At 39.3% G+C, this 19901-nt stretch overlaps 1 protein-coding gene across 1 annotated transcript in view; it reads left to right on the forward strand.

The window, feature by feature from the left end:
- EFCAB6 (EF-hand calcium binding domain 6) overlaps positions 1-19901 on the forward strand; it is a 135408-nt gene that overhangs the window by 41225 nt on the left and 74282 nt on the right. Inside the window, exons 6-10 of the mRNA XM_078851486.1 lie at positions 732-850; positions 5608-5780; positions 7696-7844; positions 15675-15785; positions 16035-16155. Of these exons, the coding sequence (XP_078707612.1) occupies positions 732-850; positions 5608-5780; positions 7696-7844; positions 15675-15785; positions 16035-16155 (673 nt within the window). The remainder of the gene's footprint in view (positions 1-731; positions 851-5607; positions 5781-7695; positions 7845-15674; positions 15786-16034; positions 16156-19901) is intronic.

Genomic DNA, 19901 nt, shown 5'->3' on the forward strand with positions numbered 1-19901 from the left:
GATAAACTTGGAAACATCAAGTATGTGTTGTCTCACACAAACCTTCAGCCAACCTGAAACCATAGTTCGAAAGGTGTGAACTACCCATTGATTTCAATGGGTTGACTTAAATCTAAAGAGGACAACCTAACTGTTCATTCTATTAACTATTTCACCATTGATTAGTACAAATATTTAGCAAATATGCTCATCCCAATCCCAAATTGTTTCTCAGACTGGAAAATTTAATATAAAAATAAATTACACCGGGGATATGGTTCTAATTGTAACATTCATTTCCACATTTAATTCAATAAAAAATTCAAAATTTTAATTCAAATAAAGCTGCTGCAGGCTTTGGATCTGACTGCTGCAAAACCCAGGCACATTGTAATAGAATTTAGGTTCCATTTGCCATAGATTACACTAGGCTTTGATTAAGAATTTCCATAGTTTTCTTATGTAATTGAACTAATTTCTGTGCACATCTATTAACATTTATATCAGGTATCTGGTCAGCCAAATCACATGGTAGTGTGGCATTGAGTAATAGTATGCAGATGACTCACACACCACATATATAAATTCTGGGGGGAAATAATACAATGTGTATATGCAAAAAATACCACCTTCCCTCTCTTAATTTTTACATAATATTCTGTAAAGATCATATATGTTTATTTTCCAATGTTTCACTACAGATTTGACAGAGAATAATGTTGTTCACTGAAAGGAGTTGCTTTTTTTTCCAGACTGTGGAATCATTCCTGTGTTGGTAAAACGAATACATTGGATTATAAAGAATTTCTGAAGAACCTTGGTATACATATGGGTACAATTAAGAAAAATGCAACAGAAAACCAATGCCTAGGTAGGTGCTCATAAGGAGAATGTATAGTGTAGGCTTTGGGAAAGCGAAGTTTTCACTTGGGGCCTGATTCTACTCCTGCTGAAATCAATGGGAGTTAGATCGGGCCCTTACATGGCAACTTTAGTCTGAAATTTTCAAAGAAGCCTAAGACAACTATGTGCCATTTAGGGGATGGTCTCTCTTAGAGTGGTTTGAAAAGCTCATCCACAGTGTATCAACACTGCTCATAGGGCCAAGGGTTCAAAAAGTGACACCCAAGTGCATGTGTAAAAAGTATAGTCACAGTTGAAGCTTATTTGTTGCAATTATGCCTTCAGATTTTAAGAGTTCATGTACAAATAGCTATTGGAGTACTGTGCTTACTGTAGTTGTATGTACAATCAAAGGGCTGCACATTCAGTCATGTTTTTTGTGCATCACCTTCTGGCCTTCATTTTTGAAAATATGTCCCATAATGTATATCAGAGTCTACGGACTTTTGAATGCATTTTAAGAAAAGGACACTGTCAGTATGTTTTTTTTTATAATTTAAAAATAATTATTATGTTTGCATTAAACCCTTAGAAGCTTGGAACTAAAATCTGTTTCTTTAAAAACCTATTTTTCTACATGATGTATGCAGCTGGGTTTGTTGTTGTAGGGTTACTTGCAAGTGCTGGTCTTTCTGCCAAGTGAGTTTTCATTTCTCTTTGTTTAAAAAAAATAGCATTTAAACATAATACCAGAGGAAAAAAAGCCAATAAAGAATTACACAGACTTTGCAACCTGAAGAAAAGACCGTAAGCTAAATTTTGAGCCTACCAACTTGAAACATTGCGCCTTTCATTTCTACTATTCAGACTTAATACTTCACAAAGAGTCACAAAAGAACAAATTAACCTTTCACAGTTGTCTAGAAAAGCCCAGCCAACAGTCATAGTACTGAACTGATCCACTGCCTGACAAAAAGTCTTCCATTGGGTAGTGGGACTTATTTTTAAACCAACATTAAATGGATAGCCTGATTTTCAAAGGTGCTGAGTACAGGCTGTTCCTATTGACTTCAGTGGATGCTCTGCACTTCTGAAAATCATACCATTAGAATCTTTTTTTATTTAATTGTATTTTCCCCCTCTTCATTCTGAAACAGGGTTGTGTGTACACAGAATGATGTAAAGTTTATGAAATATTACAAAATAAAATAGCTTAGAAAATAATTGGTAAAATAACCACAGCTGCTAAGCGCTTGGTTTTTTACATAGTGTGGCCAACTGACATCATAACCAAAGCTGGTGCTCCAAAGTCAAATCCCACTCTGCTTTGATCAACAAAGCAGTTGTAAAGGTGAACATTATCTTAGATAAACCCATTCACCTAGTAAACATAGGGCAGTATTTAGGGTAGAGATCAGAATGGGTAAACTAGAAAGATAAAAGGAGGAGAAGGGTGGATGTAGTGAGAGAAGAGACATTGAAGATGGTGCACTGGAGTGGTTAATTAAATTGGGCCTGGTGCTGAAAGTAGCTGAACACCCTCAACTCCCACTGACGTCAGTTGAGCATATCAAACACCTTGCAAGAGGCTCTCAGTAGAATCAGAATTATTATCACACGTGGTAATGTTATAATACGTATCTATGTCTGAAGCCTGAAAAATATGTAGTACTCTTAATAAGGCAGGTTTCAGAGTAGCAGCCGCATTAGTCTGTATTTGCAAAAAGAAAGGGAGTACTTGTGGCACCTTAGAGATTAACAAATTTATTTGAGCATAAGCTTTCGTGAGCTACAGCTCACTTCTTTGTTAGTCTCTAAGGTGTCACAAGTACTCCTTTTCTTAATAAGGCAGAAATTCCTCTGGTCTATTTAGCTCTATACTGATATAGGATTACAATTATGGCCAAATTGAAATTCTGATGGCCAGTGTCATCAGGCTGTTTGTTCCACAGCTCCTCCTATTATATAATGGTTTTATTCAGCAACGGGGAACTCGAATGGGCAAGCTCACAAAATCCTACTCTTATTAGGGAAGAAGATGGGTCAATGGATAAAGCACAAGTCTGTGAGTCAGGAGACCTGGATTTTCACCTCCCACTCTGTCATTCACAGACTTTAAGGGAGAAGAGACTATCATGATCATCTAGTCTGACCGCCTGCACACTGCAGGCCACAGAACCTCACCCACCCATTCCTGTAATAGGTCAGTCACCGCTGACTGAGTTAGTGAAGTTCTCAAATCTTGATTTAAAGACTTGAAGTTACAGAGAATGCACCATTTACTCTAGTTCAAATCAGCAAGTGATCCGTGCCCCATGCTGCAGAGGAAAGTGAACCCCCCCCACCAGCTAATCTGAGCTGGGGAAAAATTCCTTCCCAACCTCAAATGTGATCATTTAGACCCTGGGCATGTGGGCAAGATGCACCAACCGGACACCTGGGAAAGTTCTCTGTAGTAACTCCCCATCTAGCATCCCATCTTTGGCCAATGGAGATATTTGCTACTAACAGTCACAGATGGGCCATATCCCATTGTAGATAAACTCATCAAACCATCCCCTCCATAAACTTATCAAGCTCAGCCTTGAAACAGGTTGGGTTTTTGCCTCCCCTACTGTCCTTGGAAGGCTGTTCCAGGACTTCACTCCTCCAATCGTTAGAAACCTTTGTCTAACTTCAAGCCTAAATTTATTGATGGTCAGTTTGTATCCATTTGTTCTTGTGTCCAAATTGGCCTTAAGTTAAATAAGTCCTCTCCTTCCCTGGTGTTTCTCCTTCTGATGTCTTTATGGACAGCAATCATATCTCCCCTCAGTCTTTGTTTTGTTAGGCTAAACAAGTCAAGCTCCTTAAGTCTCCTCTCGTAAGGTAGCGTTTCCATTCCACTGATCTTCCTAGTAGCCCTCCTTTGCGCATGTTCCAGTTTGGATTCATCTTTCTTAAATATGGGAGATCAGAATTGCACACACTATTACAAATGAGGTCTCACCAGTGCCTCATACAATGATAATAACACTTCCCTGTCTCTACTGGAAATACCTCGCCTGATGCAGCCTCAGATTGCATTAATCTTTTTCACTGCTGCATCATGTTGGCAACTCATAGTCATTCTGTGATTGACCAATACATCCAAGCCTTTCTCCTCCTCTGTCTCTTCCAACCGATGCATCCCCAGCAGACAGCAAAAGTTCTTATTATTAGTTCCTAAGTGCATGACCTTGCGCTTTGCACTATTAAATTTCATCTGTTTCTGTTATTCCAGTTGTCATGGTCATCCAGATTTTCTTGTGTGATATTTTGGTCCTCCTCTATATTGAGAAAACCTCCCAACTTTGTGTCATCTTCAAATTTTATTAAAACACTCCCACTTATTGTGCCCAGGTAATTAAGGAAAATGTTAAATAAGATTGGTCCCAAGACAGATCCCTGAGGAACTCCACTAGTAACCTCCCTCCAGCCTAACAGTTCAACTTTCAGTATGACCTGTCATAGTCTCCCTTTTAACCTGTTCCTTAAACACCTTTTTACCACACTGACTCACTGGGTGATCTTTGACAAGGATCTTAACTTCTGTTTGTCAGGTTCCCCATCTATAACATGTGGATAAATATACTTACCCCCTTTGTAATGTGCTTTGAGGCTCAAGGTCTTGTCTACATACAAATGATGTAAAAACTGATTTGGCTAAACCAGTTTGAAAAGGTTTTAAAAAAAATTTAGTTAAGCCTTGTGGGCACTTCCACTGGTTCAAAACTGATTTATATCACCGACCTCACAAGAAAAACTGCTATAAACCTGTTTTAAATTGAATTAAGAGGGTCCACATAGCTTTTTGCACCAGTTTAATTAAATCGATTTAAAAACATGCCCTTGATCAATCAGGTGCGACTTTGTGAGTTGACCAGGCCTACCGATGAAAAGCATTACACGAGTATTAACAGTTGTCACTTTTATTTATTTATGGCCAGATTCTGATACTTTTTTTGCTGATGTTGAATAGCACCTTACTTCATGAGTTGTCCTATTGAAATGGAGTACTCCAGAAGTAAGATGCTACTCAGTGTGAGAAAGGGTGTCAAAATCTGGGTCCGGTCTAGCACAGTGATCACGCTTGGATTCTATACAATGATCAAATTATGCCAGACATATACCAGAGCTCTTGCCTTGAAGAATTTACATTCTAAAAGAACAGTGTGGATAATATAGAGCACAATATAGTTCAGAGAAAGCAGAAAGTGGGATGGTGATTATTCTAGCTTGAATGCTTCACAGGAAAGTTTTTTGATGGGGAGGGCACTTGGCATATATTAACTAAAGGCTCTTTCAAGGGCTGTGGGCAATATGAAAGAGCACAAATTTAGGAATATGTGAAAAACAAAGGGAGCAGTCAAGAGAAACCAGTGTCTTTCAAGGTTAGCTGTCCGAGATTGGTGGGTGGGTTGTCATACATATACTGAAAATGTGTTTTCAGGGGCCTAATTACTCTGTAACAATATTGGTAAAGAGATAAAACTATCAGAATACTCTGTGATATTACATGCTAATAAGAGTATTTGTTAAGATTGTAAGCTACATGAATTAATTCTCCTAAAGAAAAGTGAAGATAAAAAGCACTATTATAAATGCTAAGCTTTGTACCTATTATTCTTCCCTAGAAATCCAGTCTGAGAAATACAAATCAATTGTATTTTGGGCTTATTTTAATGTTTTCCATAAAGACTTCTCTCATGATTTAACAAGAAATGGTCTTCAAAAAGAAATCCAGTTACTTTTATTTCTTTGAAGGTGACAATAGCAGTGACTTTGCTAAAATGAAGTTTTCCTTACCAGTACCGAACTGGCAGGAGACACAAGAGAAGATGCCAAAACAGAATAAGCTGTCACTACAGACTTCACCAGCTGAGTGTAGTGTGATAGAATGCACACTAGATGACATTGAGATGGCTTTTAGGAAAAAGGTAAGGGAGTCCTTAATGTGTCTGAATGCTCTGAAATATGGAGAGGTTGAGCCAGGCATCACACAGAGAGGAGATTACACAGAAAGTTTTGGTGTTCAACATATAAATTAATAATATTTGTGCTGTTTTTTAAAAAGCCCTTAATAGAAATGACAGTTTGTTTTTCATTGCACTTTCTAAAGGTTTCATATCTTGTTTGCCAGGTTCATAGCTTTAAAAATATATATAAATACCTAGGAAAGCACCATTTTTCTAGACTAAAACAAAATAAAAATATTGAAACTCGATGGGTCAGGCAAATCATATGTGAATCTATCACTTCTCACTGTTAGATCACTTGACTGAATCCCAACCCAGCTCAGTAATGTTTAAAAGTTGTCATCATTTGGTAATTATTTCATGAGGCTCATGAAATAAGCTAGTGGCCTAAGTGCAGTCCCTTGTTCGATATGTGTGAAGCTCATAAATGGCACCCATGCTGGAAGTTTGAACAGAGGTTAAGGGCATGGAGAAGGGGCATGGAGAAGGAGTTAACTCCTTATGCCTTGAGGGGATCCTTCTAGAGCACGGTAGAGGGACAACATGGAGGATCTTGCACCGCCAATTCCATATGTATGTTCTACCTATTTTGTGGATAGAGGAATAGAATCCAAATCTCCTGACAGTCGGTTCTGTCCTTTAACCTCAAGAACCTCCCTCCTTTCTCAGAAGGCTATAGAGAAAGTAAGGGGACGGGACTATGGACCAGAGTTAGTGTTTTAGTACAAATCTAGCCGTACAATCCTATAACTGTACTTCCTCAGCCTTGAAGTGATTGGAGAGTTCTAGTAGGCTGGAGGTCAGCAGGCACTAAGGCTGCAGGGACATCACCTGACCTTCTTTCCCCTTTAGTTCTTGATTCTGAAGTCAGGGTAGGTCCTCCAGAGCCACACAGATTGAGGCCTGGGTTGGTGGCTGGGTACATCTCATCACCCTGTAAACCCTATCAGCCCATGATATTTGTTTTGGACTTCTTGAGGTCTCACCATACATTATCTCTGCCCTGTGATGTCTGCAGTTTTCATTTAGCAGTAAACAGGTTAGAAAAAGGTAGTGTAAAGCACCAAAAAGGGTGATGGAAAGCCCAAGGAATGTTTGTATTATTCAACAAACAGTACTGACTGAACTTTTGGTGAATGAAACCAATCTTCCTGCTGTTCTATTATCCTTACTGAAATTTGCAGTAAGTCCCATAAGCAAAACCGCACTCCCCTAGTTTCTTTGTAACAGCCCATGAACTAAAAGAATAACCAAAGAAATGGGCAATATGTTTATATAACAGGTATAATAACCATTCTGTTTCTTCTAACATTTTTTCTAGCATTCATTATGATCCATTTTAATAAAGAGGAGCTTGGTACTAAGTTATACTAGGGATGTCTTTAAAAGTATATTAAAACAGATGTCTCAAACAGGCAGATCCACCAATATTTTTAGCCCTGAATGTTGAGGTAGAGTTATTATCCCTGGGGGAGGGATAGCTCAGTGGTTTGAGCATTGGCTTGCTAAACCCAGGGTTGTGAGCTCAATCCTTGAGGGGACCATATGGGGCAAAAATTGGGGATAGGCCCTGCTTTGAGCAGGGGGTTGGACTAGATGACCTCCTGAGGGTCCCTTCCAACCCTGGTATTATATGTGCTATATTTCTGTGAGAAACTTGTCTGCCTTGTCACTTGAGTCTCTGTGATTGGGAAATACTGTTTTGTAGTGAGCCTATTAATCAAACATCTGACAGTCAGAGCTTGCCATGGTAACCTATTTGATCAGTTTACAAAGAAGAACACTTTAAAAGGTCTTGTAAAAATACATTATTGTTTTTAAAACTTCATGAGCTTGATTTTTCTGAACAAAACACTATAAATTGTATTCATTTCAGCTGCACTCAGCCTATCAGGACATTGAAAAAGCCTTCAGAGCATTTGATGTTAGTCAGAGTGGATTTGTGTCTTTGGATTACTTAAAGTCAGTCATAAATGGCTTTATATTTCCATTACCAAATGGAACTTTTCAAGAGCTAATGAGTAGGTAAGCGTCATATTGTTTTCTTTAGAGACATTTTTTAACATTGCAACTTCATAACTTGATTATTGCTTTTTGTGACTTCCTTTGTTAATTTGCCTCATTTGTGCCTGTGTTGCAGCATGTATGGAACGTAATGTAAAATCTGATTGAACTAGCTAGAGGGCCATGTTTGCTGCAGTTAGCTAGCCAGGCACAATAGAGTGATAGCCTTCACTCAGAATGGCCTTACTTCTATTTGTATGTCATTTTATATTTAGTTTCCTAGTGGGAAGGGTACGCGCTTTCATTGAAGTAAATACTGGTACTTTAAGAGGAATTTACTGCATAAAAATCATCATAACTAAAAAATAACTAAAGTTTAATCCTGGGCATGTTCAAAACCTAATACTTAAATTTCAAAATTTCTTTTTTTCCAAAATGCCTTTTAGATTCAGATAATTATTACTAAATATTATTATTATTTTTATTAATTATTTCTTTGTTAAACATTAACTATGTGGTCAGCCTTATATAAGAAAACAACTGAAGACAGTCTCTGCCCTGAAGAGCATACATTTTACTTATAGGTCTTAGTCAAATTTAGGACAACCACTGTGGATTGAGGGCAGTATGATAGTACCTTGACACCAATGGCAGTTACCTGTGTTGACTGAGGGGCTGGTGACTGCTGGTTCCTGAGAAAGATTTTGATCTTGGCTGGGCTACAACTTGGCAAAGGGCATTTGAAACTTACTTTTAAATGTAAAACTAACATGCTACTTATTTTACCCCAGAAACAAGGGATGGGGTGAATTACTGGAAGAGCAATTTGACCAGTATTACCACTTTATTACCATGTTTGTGTGCTTCAAGCTTGCACTTTTTAAAGGTACTTCTGTTTAAAGGGTTAAATGAAAGTATGAAGTACAGCATACCTTCAACGAAACTTACTAATGCTAACCACTTTGACTATGTAGTGGTCATCAGTAATCACTATAGGATTAACTATAGGAACACTGGGGAGCTAGATGATGTAGTGATGTCACTTCTGGACAACTGAATTTAAATTAAATTAAGATAAAACTCTTCTGAATTTGGAGGGGCATTGCAAAACTAGAACCTGAACTGGACTGAGAGAAGGGCAAATCAGGCCAGCTCCTAGATTAAAACCCAGGTACTAGTTCAGGTTAACCAGACACTGCAGCATTATGGCCAGAATTCAGATACTGTGATAAGCATGATATAGCAGTGATATTTGGATAGAAAAGGATTTTTGGGACACAGCCTGCCCTTAGGCACCTGAGTTAGGTTAAAGGAAATTTTTCAAAATCTAATTTCTTTGGACCTGATTTGAGTTCAAATGTTGCTAGCCAACTCCCCAAACCCACATTTCCCATTTAAAGCCAGAATATGGACATTCTTCGGTATTTTGGTTCAATCTGGACCCACCCTTATACACAGAGACCAAACCCGCAAGAGGAAAATAGGCAGAAGATAGCCTATATTCACAGGCAGCAATACTAAGAGCATATGGACAAATCAAAGAGGAAGGGGAGAACAACAACTTAACTTTTTAACGAGCTCTTTAACAAAGACAGAGATTGCGAGAGTCTTAAATAGGCACACAAGGCACACAAGTCAGTTCTTACCATGTGAGCAAAGCAGGAACCAGATCATGTGTTACTATTTAAAGATTTCATAACATAGTTTATATATTTAAACTCATTTGTGTGAAAGTAAGATCATCCATGAAAATAATTAGTTGGATTTTTTTTTTCTTGTATGCACTAGTTAACTTTAAAGGTCTCACTGCAGATATACATTTTATATCAGCAGGTGCTGTATGAGAGTATCATCTGCAGTAACTACATTATTTTGTGCATTCAACAGATAAATCTGATTTGCTTCTAGTCATTCACAATGTGATATAACAATGATCAACTATTACTTTGTCAAAAAATATTGCTATCATAGTTTCTTCAGTTCATGTCACTCACGAGTTTTAAATCTTAAAGTAAATCTTGCTCTTAAACATAAGCACATAATGGAAAGATTTCTACATGCATTTTTTCATTGGAGTTTTCTCTAGACATTGACAAAATATAGTGTCACTTTAATGATGCTATAAACAGAAATATTCCACCCTACATATACCATATCTTTCAGGTGATATTTCTCAGATAAAGTAATTCAAAAGATGCACCAGTGTGAAAACAACCACAGAGCTTTCTCGTAGTTATGTGGCTGTACTAATGTACATATGGCTTCATGTAGGCTGATAATGAATACAACAATAACTAATAGGGAATGTTGTATGACGTAAAGATTAAAATGATATTTAAATATCGTTGTAACATGGTTCACTCACTACTGGGACAACTTGTGACTAGGTCTGGGGATCAGCTCTTGCCTGGTCTAGCCCCCCATTCTATTGGTTGATCACTTCATGGGCTTTCTCTCTTTGTGGGTTGCTCGCTCTTCATGACCTGGCCAGAGGACTAAGTCACTATTTAGGCTTCCCCTTTTGGGGGTTAAAGTCCCAGTGGGCAAGCTATCCATATGCCCTGCCAGGCAGTTTTCTGGTCTAAGTCCAGGTCCAGGGCCATTTTCCCAGTGGCTGGCTGGGTAACCCAGGCCCACTCATTACTCCGGATTCCAGCTGGGGGACCCTATGCCTCGCAACCACGGTCTAGTCAATCTCAGACCCTGTTGATATTTTCCTGGGCTCCTTCCTACCTCACTTCTGTATCTCCTGGCTCATTTCTGGATTTGCCAACTTGAGCTTCCTTTCCTCCCAGTGGCTACTCCTTCACACTTGGTTTCTTGCCTGACTCTGTAGTTCAGGGCAGGATCTCAGGGCTTACTTTCCTCCCAGAATTCCTCCTCGTCCCTGGCCAATTCCCTTTCTCTCTAGAGAGTGACCACAGAGCTCATCCCTGACCTGCTTCTTGCTCTCAACTTCCTGGCTTTGTACAAGCCCAGCTTGCCCCAGCCCAGCTGGGCTTCATCTTCAGTTAGACTTTATCTGTCCCTGGCTCTTTTGGTGAAGCATATACATTTAATTGTCCCTTTTTAATCTGCTCAGGCCTTTTGTGGGGTGGACACCCCATCACTATTGCCCACATTAGATGGGGCAGGGAACTATTTATAGGTAAGAACACATGACAGTGTTTTATGATTGTTCTAGATATCTGCAAGTCTTAAACCTCAGGAGTGAAATCCTGAGTCAATTGATTTCAATGGTGTTTTTGTTATTGACTTTAATGGGGCTAGAATTTCACCCCTGAACAGTAAAGGACCCTGTTACCTAAGAACTCATCTCTCACAATATGTCCCCTTGAAGCCAGATCAAATATATTGTAGATACACCATTCATATTTACTTAATTTCAAAGGATATCAGTAATGTTAGTCCCAAATTCTCTCCATTTCACACAAATTCGGTGTCCCATCATTTTTCCTTTTGAAACTCCTTTGCATCAGAAACAAAAATGAATGGAACCAAGATTACAGGCAGAGCTATTTATGCTGAACAAAGGAATCCCACCACATTTTAACTTTCCTGCATGAGTAATATTTTTTTGTCTTAGGTTTATTTTGGGTCTTTGCCATGCATGTTCCTTGACAGGTGGAGAAGTATGAGTGAAGGATACTCTTGTTGTCTGTTCCAAAAACCAAACGTTCCATGACTAGAGTGAGCAGTTTCCCAATGTGAGGCTTTCTCTTATGCAACTTGGTCCTCTTGTGAGATGCCAGACCCCCATTTGGCAGCCTTCACTTAAGTCATGATGGAAACCATGCTTACTTGGTCAGGCTTTCAGTGAACTTAATATCTGTTTGAAAGAGTCAGGGCAATTTGGTTGCCGATATTTCCTGGTCCTGACAACAGTGATTGTAGTTTTAAGCTATCCTTTTTGGTTAGCTTAGTGTCTGATTTCCATGATTTAATATTTTTGTAAAGATCCCAGATGCTAGGCAATGGTGCTTAAAAATTCTTAAACACTCTTAAATATATGGCATTTTGTACTGGATGACTAATAGACCATAAATCATCTGGTTTTGCCCAATACGCATGCTATTACAATCTTCATCAAACAATGTCCCTCTTTTTATAATATTTATATTCTAGGTAATTAAAAGAGGATATAATGGAAGATGAATTTCTGAAAGTCCTGTAAAATTATGAACATTTTAAAAACAAAATTAGTTTAATATATAAGGCCCACTGGATAGAACACTATACTGGGACTCTGGAGACCTGGGTTCTGTTCCTAGCTCTGCCACTGGCCTGCTGGGTGACCTTGGGCAAGTTGCTTTACCTCTCTGTGCTTCAGTTTCCCATCTGTAACATAAACTTCTTCTTCTTCTTTGAGTCGTGTCCCTGTGGGTGATGCAGTGTAGCTGTGCTGACATCCCTGCGTTGCTGATCGGATCAGTGTCCGTTAGGACCGCACACGCGCGCTCTCTCGCTCGTTGTGCTGCGCCGCAGTTTCTTCTCCACTGCCCCTAGCTAGAGACAGAGCTATTCGCAGTCTCTGAGGGCCATTACTTTTGATTTTGCATTTCTGTAGTTAGTTAGCCTCCTAGTACTTAGTTGTAGTTCTAGTTGTAAGATTTTTTTTCTCTTTTCTTATCTTTTCTCCCTAAAAAAAAAAAAAGAGAGAGAGAAACTTTATCTTTTCCTCCTGTTTTTTCCTCGTTGGGGACCCTTCCCCCAACAGGTTATGCCCAGTTCACCAGACTTCAGGAAGTGCCTCTCTTGCAAAGAGGTGATCCCCGTTGGAGACAAGCACTTCCAGTGCACACACTGCCTCAGGTAAGGCCACATTCAACAAAAGTATGATCTTTGCCAGCAACTCCGTCCCAGATCCCATAAGGATAGAGAGCTCAGGCAGAAGGTCATCTTCATGGAGGTAGCTCTCCAACCCTCTCTGGATCTGCACCACAAGTCACTTGGCAGACCAGAGTCTTCCCCACAGCCCTCAACATCCAAAGACTGTGGGTTGAAGAAACAAACCACTGACCCCTCTCATAAATTGTCATAAAAGGTAGTGGGAACTCCCCACAGTGAGCCCCAAGATAGCTGCAAATGATCTCCAGCATGCGTCATGTCCTCGGTACCATTGGCACCAAGACAGTCTCAGCTCAGGTATCATTGACAAGCCTACGTATCCAATGGTCCTGGGCACCAAGTCAATGGCACCGAGGGACAAGGACAGGAGTAAGCACTCTGCTGAGAAGGCATTCTGCTGAGTATGCAGTGCTCCATCAGTACCATCATCAACACCTCATCCAGCACCAAAGTGACCGGTATGGGCGAGATCCCCCTCCCCCCCTGATACCGCCAATGGCACCGAATCGGTTGGTACTGCTGGAATTCTGGCACTCGAGACCTCCATGTACTTGATGCACTGGAGGCTCCTCTTTTTGGTACTGGGACCACCTCACTGAGTCTTCGCCCGGCACGGGAGTCTTCCCCGTTGCCCTACCACACCCCCTGCTCTCTAGTGAGGCCTGGGATAGCAAACTGCAGGATGTGGCATCATAGTTCTCCTCCCAAGCTCCTTATGGTGCCCAATATCAACAGGGCCCCCAAGCATACCCTTCCCCCACCCCAGTGGCCATATTGGGATCCTTGTGCAATATACAGACCCTACACTCCTCAAGCATCCAGTGTCTCTCATAGAGAGTCCACCAGACTTTCTCCTACGGCTTCGGTGTCCAGAACCCCAGAACCAGAGGAGAAAACTTTTGAGGGACAGGGGGAAAGGCTCAAAATGGAGGCAAACATTTCCTCATCATCACCAGATGAGACTACGATGCCCCCTCCTCTATCACCAGCTGATGATTTTAGATACTTTCAAGACCTTTTTAAGAGGGTAGTGGATAGCTCAAATGGCTGAATGGACACTGCTATCTACATCTCCAGTTAGAGGTACAGGGGCGCAGACACACCTACAGCAGAGCACCCTTAGGGTAACACATCTCAAAGATGAGTAACTTCCCCTTATCTTCTTTGTAAAGCACTTTGAGACCTGTGGATGAAAAGTGCTATATAAGAACTAACTATTTCCTACTAGACATAGAATTGCTTTGGAATACAAAATCCTGAAGCCTTCACTCAGGTTTTATTCCCAGTGAATTCAATGAGTGTTTTGCATATGTAAGATTTCTGGATTTGACCCATGAAAATTAAGGATGGAAAAGACAGGTGTTGTCAGGCAGAGCCCAGTACTGAGAAGTGCTGAGCATGTGCAGTTCCCATTGAGGTGTGTGGGAGTTCCAGGTGCTAAGTATGTCTTGGATCTTATTCATCCCCTCCCATGATAAAACCCAAGGGAGGAGGCTTTGTGGGAGACAATCTTAGTGATGATCATTTTGTAATGATTCTACTACATCATCTAATTGGGGTGGAAATTCTCTATCCTGCAGAAAATGGAGTCTGCCGACAAACTGTGTGGATCCTCAGGGATCCATGCTGATGTCCTGTACTGCTGCATCAGCTCTGGCCCCTAGTAGCCATGCTGTGCTCTCCCCAGCTCCCTGGCACCATGGCAGTTACCCTCTGAGGTGCTGTTGAGGTAGCTGAAGAAGGGGGTAGTCACACACATGGAAAGGGCCTCTGTTTGTGAGGATCTCGGGGACAATGATGCAGACCAAGATCAATCTGTTTGCTTGTTTCCAATGCAGAATTGTTCCCTACAGTGTACTTTTGAGTGATTTAGTAGAACCACAGAAATTTCATGTGGGAAAGATCTCAGTTAGGGGTTGAAAATATCAGTTGTCTGGGTCTTAATTTTAAAGATATTATTTATCTTTATTTATTTATCTTTATTTAAAGATATTATTTATCTGTTATTTCATATGTGATTATTGGTTTCAGACAAATATTATGATTATGAAACTATTTCCCCCAGTTTTTTTAATAAACTTTCCCTCAAGCCAGTGAGCTGTGGTGTGTATGTCACCTGTAAGTGGGTTAATTTTGAAAAAAGTCAGCTTTAAGAAGAACCTCATAGAAAAACTGTTCTACCCTCAGGTTTTGATCAGCCAATGAATGATTGTTTTGATGGTGTAATTCTTCCAACTTGGAATTTCACTGGCTGAGCTTGATAAACTTAATGAACTTCTGAGGATGGAGTTTTTTGTGGGAGCTCCACAAAAGTCTTTCCATCATTTGTTGTCCTGTTAACTCCTTATTACATTTTATTGTTGTTTAAACCTCACCCTGATAGTCATGCTCTAAACACAGCATAACACCATTCTAAGAGGCTTCAGGAATAGATATTTAAAAGTTTGCTGAAATGAGTAAGGCAGTGAGTCATCACATTTTTGCAAAATAAGTTTGTAACAGTGCTTAAAAGACACTATCTAATTTAGGAACGTGTTTTGCCACACTTAAGTCTTCATCCTGCACCATTGAAGTTAAATGGGAGCTATGCCACTGACTTGAATGGGAGCAAAATCAAGCCCTCGTTGATTTCAAAGGGATTATTCACAGAGTAAAATACTACTCAACATGAGTGAAGTTGACAGAATCTGGCCGTTAATGCCTTATAAATGCATTCTAACACTTCTAAATTTAAGGGTTTTCAGTTTGGATAAAACCGGAACCATCTGATCAGGTCTAGTTCTTTCTTCAGTTAGACTGGTGAAACTCAGAAGGGAATTTGGCCCAACTTGTTTTATCATTGAAATTTGCCACATACTTTTTGTAAAATTTTAAGCTATGCAAACTCAGACAAGATTGCATAAATTTCCGTCACAAGCCAAAATTCTCTCTGGAAAATGTAGTTATAGCAGTGTTTACAAAAGGAAGTCTTTTAAAACAGTTCTTACATTTTTGTTTGACCAGATTTGGATTTAAAGCCACAGGTAAAATTGCTTGGCATCAATTTTTAGAGAAATTTCAGGACCCTGTGACATATGAAAATGGACAGACACTTCCTATAAGAAAAAAACACAGGTAAGTAGGGGATTACATTTTTTTGTTCAAGGTGTACTTGAACTTGATGGGAAATTATGTCCACTGAAATAATCGTTGATTAAATTTACTTCAAGTAGTCTTTTGGGGATATTCTTATTATCCATATAAATGTCTAAGCATATTTTTGAGTCCGACTAAGATTTTGGCCTTAATGAGTTTACATTTTCTCCCTACCCTGAAGAGGATGAGAGATGAGAACATTGTGTCAACCATGTTTTCCTGTTGTAGAGTAAACCCAATCAGAGGAATGGATGAAGCTTTCTCAAGTGACAGTGTCCTTCTAAAGCTGCACAGACACATCCAAAATGCATATCCATCACTGAAGCAGGCATTTCTCATGATTGATACAGTAAGAGACCTTATTTTTAACTCTTACAATGCTGAGATTCTGTGGATGAGTTAACACATTCAGAGATTGATGGAGTTTTTAACCTCTCAAGCTACCCTCTTGACAAGTACCCAGCAACCTCTCAGATCCTAACCCTCCTGCCAAGCAAGTCTTTCCCTTCATCTGGTTTCCTAACCTTCTCCCAAACATCCTATACCTTCCGTCAATGAATCACTTGCTTTCAGGTGTTGCTGCCTTCCCTTGCCTTCTATTCTCCACCCTAATAAAAAAAGCTATGACCACATACACTCATAGCAAGTGCTGGAACAAATGTGCTTCACCAAGACTCAAGCTCTGATCCAGCTGCCACTTCCCTCTTGCTACCCTCTTGTCCTAAATCTGACTTTGCCCCACCCTCAACTCCTAACAATCCATCCTCACAATATGCCAGGCAGCGCAGCTTTGAAAGCGTGCCAAAGGATGTTTGCTATGCCAGATACAAGGCCATGTTCCCACCAGAGAAGGAGGAAACTGGGAGGTAGATTGTGGCTGAGTCACAATCTGCTTCCTAGGCTACTCCTGGGGGCAACACAACAACATGCTGCCCCATACACAGGGCTCATGGCAAAGTCCCATCTTGTTTGTACGGCCTGCATTTTTTGTTCCTACATGAATGACTTGACATTTGGCTGTATTGAAACACATTGTTTGCTGGTGCCTAGTTTACCAAGCGATTCAGATCTCTCTGTATCAGTAATTTACCACTCCCCCAATCTTTGTGTCATTTACAAACTTATCAGTGATGATTTTGTTTTCTTCTAGGTTATTGATAAAATTTTTTTTGTAACTTGGGGCCAGCAACCAATTTCTCGCAGGACCCTACTGGAAACACAGACCCTTGATAGTGATTCCCTATTTACAATTACATTTTAAAACCTGTTAGTTAGCCAATTTTTAATCCATTTACTGTGTGCCATATTCAATTTTATATCATTCTTGTCTCTTAATCAAAATGTCATTAAAAAGATATCAAGTTCACTTGACAAGATCTATTTTTTCCAAACACCCATCTTGCCTGGCATTAATTATATTACCCTACTTCAATTCTTTATTAATCAAGTCCTATAAATAGGAGGGGAATATTACATACATGAGGCTAAATTGTCCCCTTCCCCATGAAAAGCCAGAGGTGGAAATGTTTTGATTTTTTTTTTTTTAAGTATCATTCATTTTTTTTTATATTTGGGGTTGGAAACTCTCCGTACACTTATTCCATATACTCTATATAGTTTTTAAGCTTTCAGTTGAGTTAATTATATTTTATTTTGTTGTTCTTTTTTCATCTTGTAAACTTATGTGCAATTAAGTTCCACAAATTGTAGTGCATTTCTATTGTTAGAACAATTTTAGTATGTTGCTGTACTGTTTTTGTTAATCTCCACATTGTTTATGTTAGTTTTTAGTATTGATTGTCTGTTGTGTCCCAGTTGCTTAAAGGATTGCTAAAGTGCAAACTTAAGAAGTCCATCTCAGACTTCCAGAGTTCCATGTTGCTGCATTTCCTGTTGTGTGGATAAATTTAGAAATTCAGTCTGGGATCTTTCAAGAGCATTACTTTTATTTGTAAAACCCTTTTAAAAAGGATAGAATGTGAAGCATCTCTGGGCAAGCAGTGCAAGCTGTGTGTAGAAGTCTCCTAAATGAAGTCCCCTGAAGACATCAAGGCCCAAGAAAAGAAACTAAAGTGTTTTCCAGCTACCCATGAAACCAGACAGCCTATGGAATTTATAAACATCTCAGGGTGCTCCTGAAGTTGTCATAGGTTCAAAAGAACGGTAGCTAGCTCCAAAATTACTTGCTGATCCTGCAAAGATTTATGCACATGCTTAATATTACACCCATTAGACTGTAATTGACATTAAAGACATGCATAATTGTTTGCAGACTCAAATTCTATACCAAGCCATTCTGGAAAATGTTTCAAAGAAGTTTGGAAAATTTAACAAATGCAAATATGCAACTTCTCAACTGCCTTATCCAGTTATTCCCAAACTTAAATAAATAAATACCCCTTGGCACATGACCACACATGAGAAATTATAGGCGGAATTATTGCATTTTAGTGAAGTGAGGGAAGGGATTAAAATCAGTATGATAATGTAAAGTAAGATAGAACCGCAACTACGGAGTCATTGTCACAGCACCATGCTATACAATATAAATAGAAAATGTGGAACTTGTAAAAAATTTGTTTGTGGTCTATAATCTGACAGATGTATAATGTCAGACCTGTGAGATTGACCAGGATCACTCCATTGCATCACTCACTTTATTTGCAGCAATATTTTAATCTGATTTTTTGAACAGAATTTGGGCATTCTTTTTATGTCTAGCTCTAGAATGAATGCACTCTTAATAAAGAACTGTCAGTCTATTCTATTCTATGGCTTTCATGATGTACTGAACTATGTTAAAAAAAGCATTCTTGTCATTTTTGATGGAATGTCATGATATATATGATCCATACACTGGGCTCTGTGATCATTCCTTTAGTGGACAGATGGAATTTTTTAATACTTTGATTTGCTACAGATTGCTCTTCTTAAATTGTACAGTCTATATTTTTGGATTGGATGAGCAAATAATAGACTGAAAAAATTAAAGCTTTCAGTCTGGTTGACACAAGCAAAATGAGCACTGGGCATATCTTCAGAGGTACTGCTGGCATTTTTTATTACAAATTTTTATATAGATAATATATCACAATTCTTTTCTAATATAATTACATAAAAATTGCTCTTTCCCACTCTGCAGTATAAATTACACACACACACACATTTGTTTCAGAGTGGTAGCTGTGTTAGTCTGTATCAGCAAAAACAACGAGGAGTACTTGTGGCACCTTAGAGACTAACAAATTTATTTGGGCATAAGCTTTCATGGGCTAAAACCCACTTCATCAGATGCATGGAGTGGAAAATACAGTAGGCAAGTATATATACACAATAGATGAAAAGATGGGAGTTGCCTTACCAAATGGGGGGTCAGTGCTAATGAGATAATTCAATTAAAGTGGAAGTGGGCTATTCTCAACAGCAGAATGCCAAGGGAGGAAAAAATCACTTTTGTAGTGGTAATGAGGCTAAAGTAGTCAGGGTGGCCCATTTCAAACAGTTGACAAGAAGGTTTGAGTAACAGGAGGGGGAAATTAGTTTTTGTAGTGACCATGCACTCCCAGTCTTTATTCGGGCCTAATTTGATGGTGTCCAGTTTGCAAATTAATTCCAGTTCTGCAGTTTCTCATTGGAGTCTGTTTTTGAAGTCTTTGTTGTTGAAGAATTGCCACTTTTAAGTCTTTTATTGAGTGTCCAGGGAGATTGAAGTGTTCTCTGACTGGTTTTTGAATGTTATAATTCTTGACATCTGATTTGTGTCCATTTATTCTTTTGCGTAGAAACTGTCTGGTTTGGCCAATGTACATGGCAGAGGGGCATTGCTGGCACATGATGGCATATATCACATTGGTAGATGTGCAGGTGAACAAGCCCCATTGGGTTTGTTGTCAACTCTGTCCACATATCTATTCAAGGAACATCATCATAGGACCTAACCACATCAGCCACACCATCAGGGACTCGTTCACCTGCACCACTGCAAAAGTGATTTTTCCTCACTTGGTATTCTGCTGTTGAGAATAACCCACTTCCACTTGAATGGAATTGTCTTGTTAGCACTGACCCCCCAACTTGGTAAGGCAACTCCCATCT

This window comes from Lepidochelys kempii, chromosome 1, assembly GCF_965140285.1.
Source record: "Lepidochelys kempii isolate rLepKem1 chromosome 1, rLepKem1.hap1, whole genome shotgun sequence".
In the NCBI taxonomy this organism is placed as follows: Eukaryota; Metazoa; Chordata; order Testudines; family Cheloniidae; genus Lepidochelys; species Lepidochelys kempii.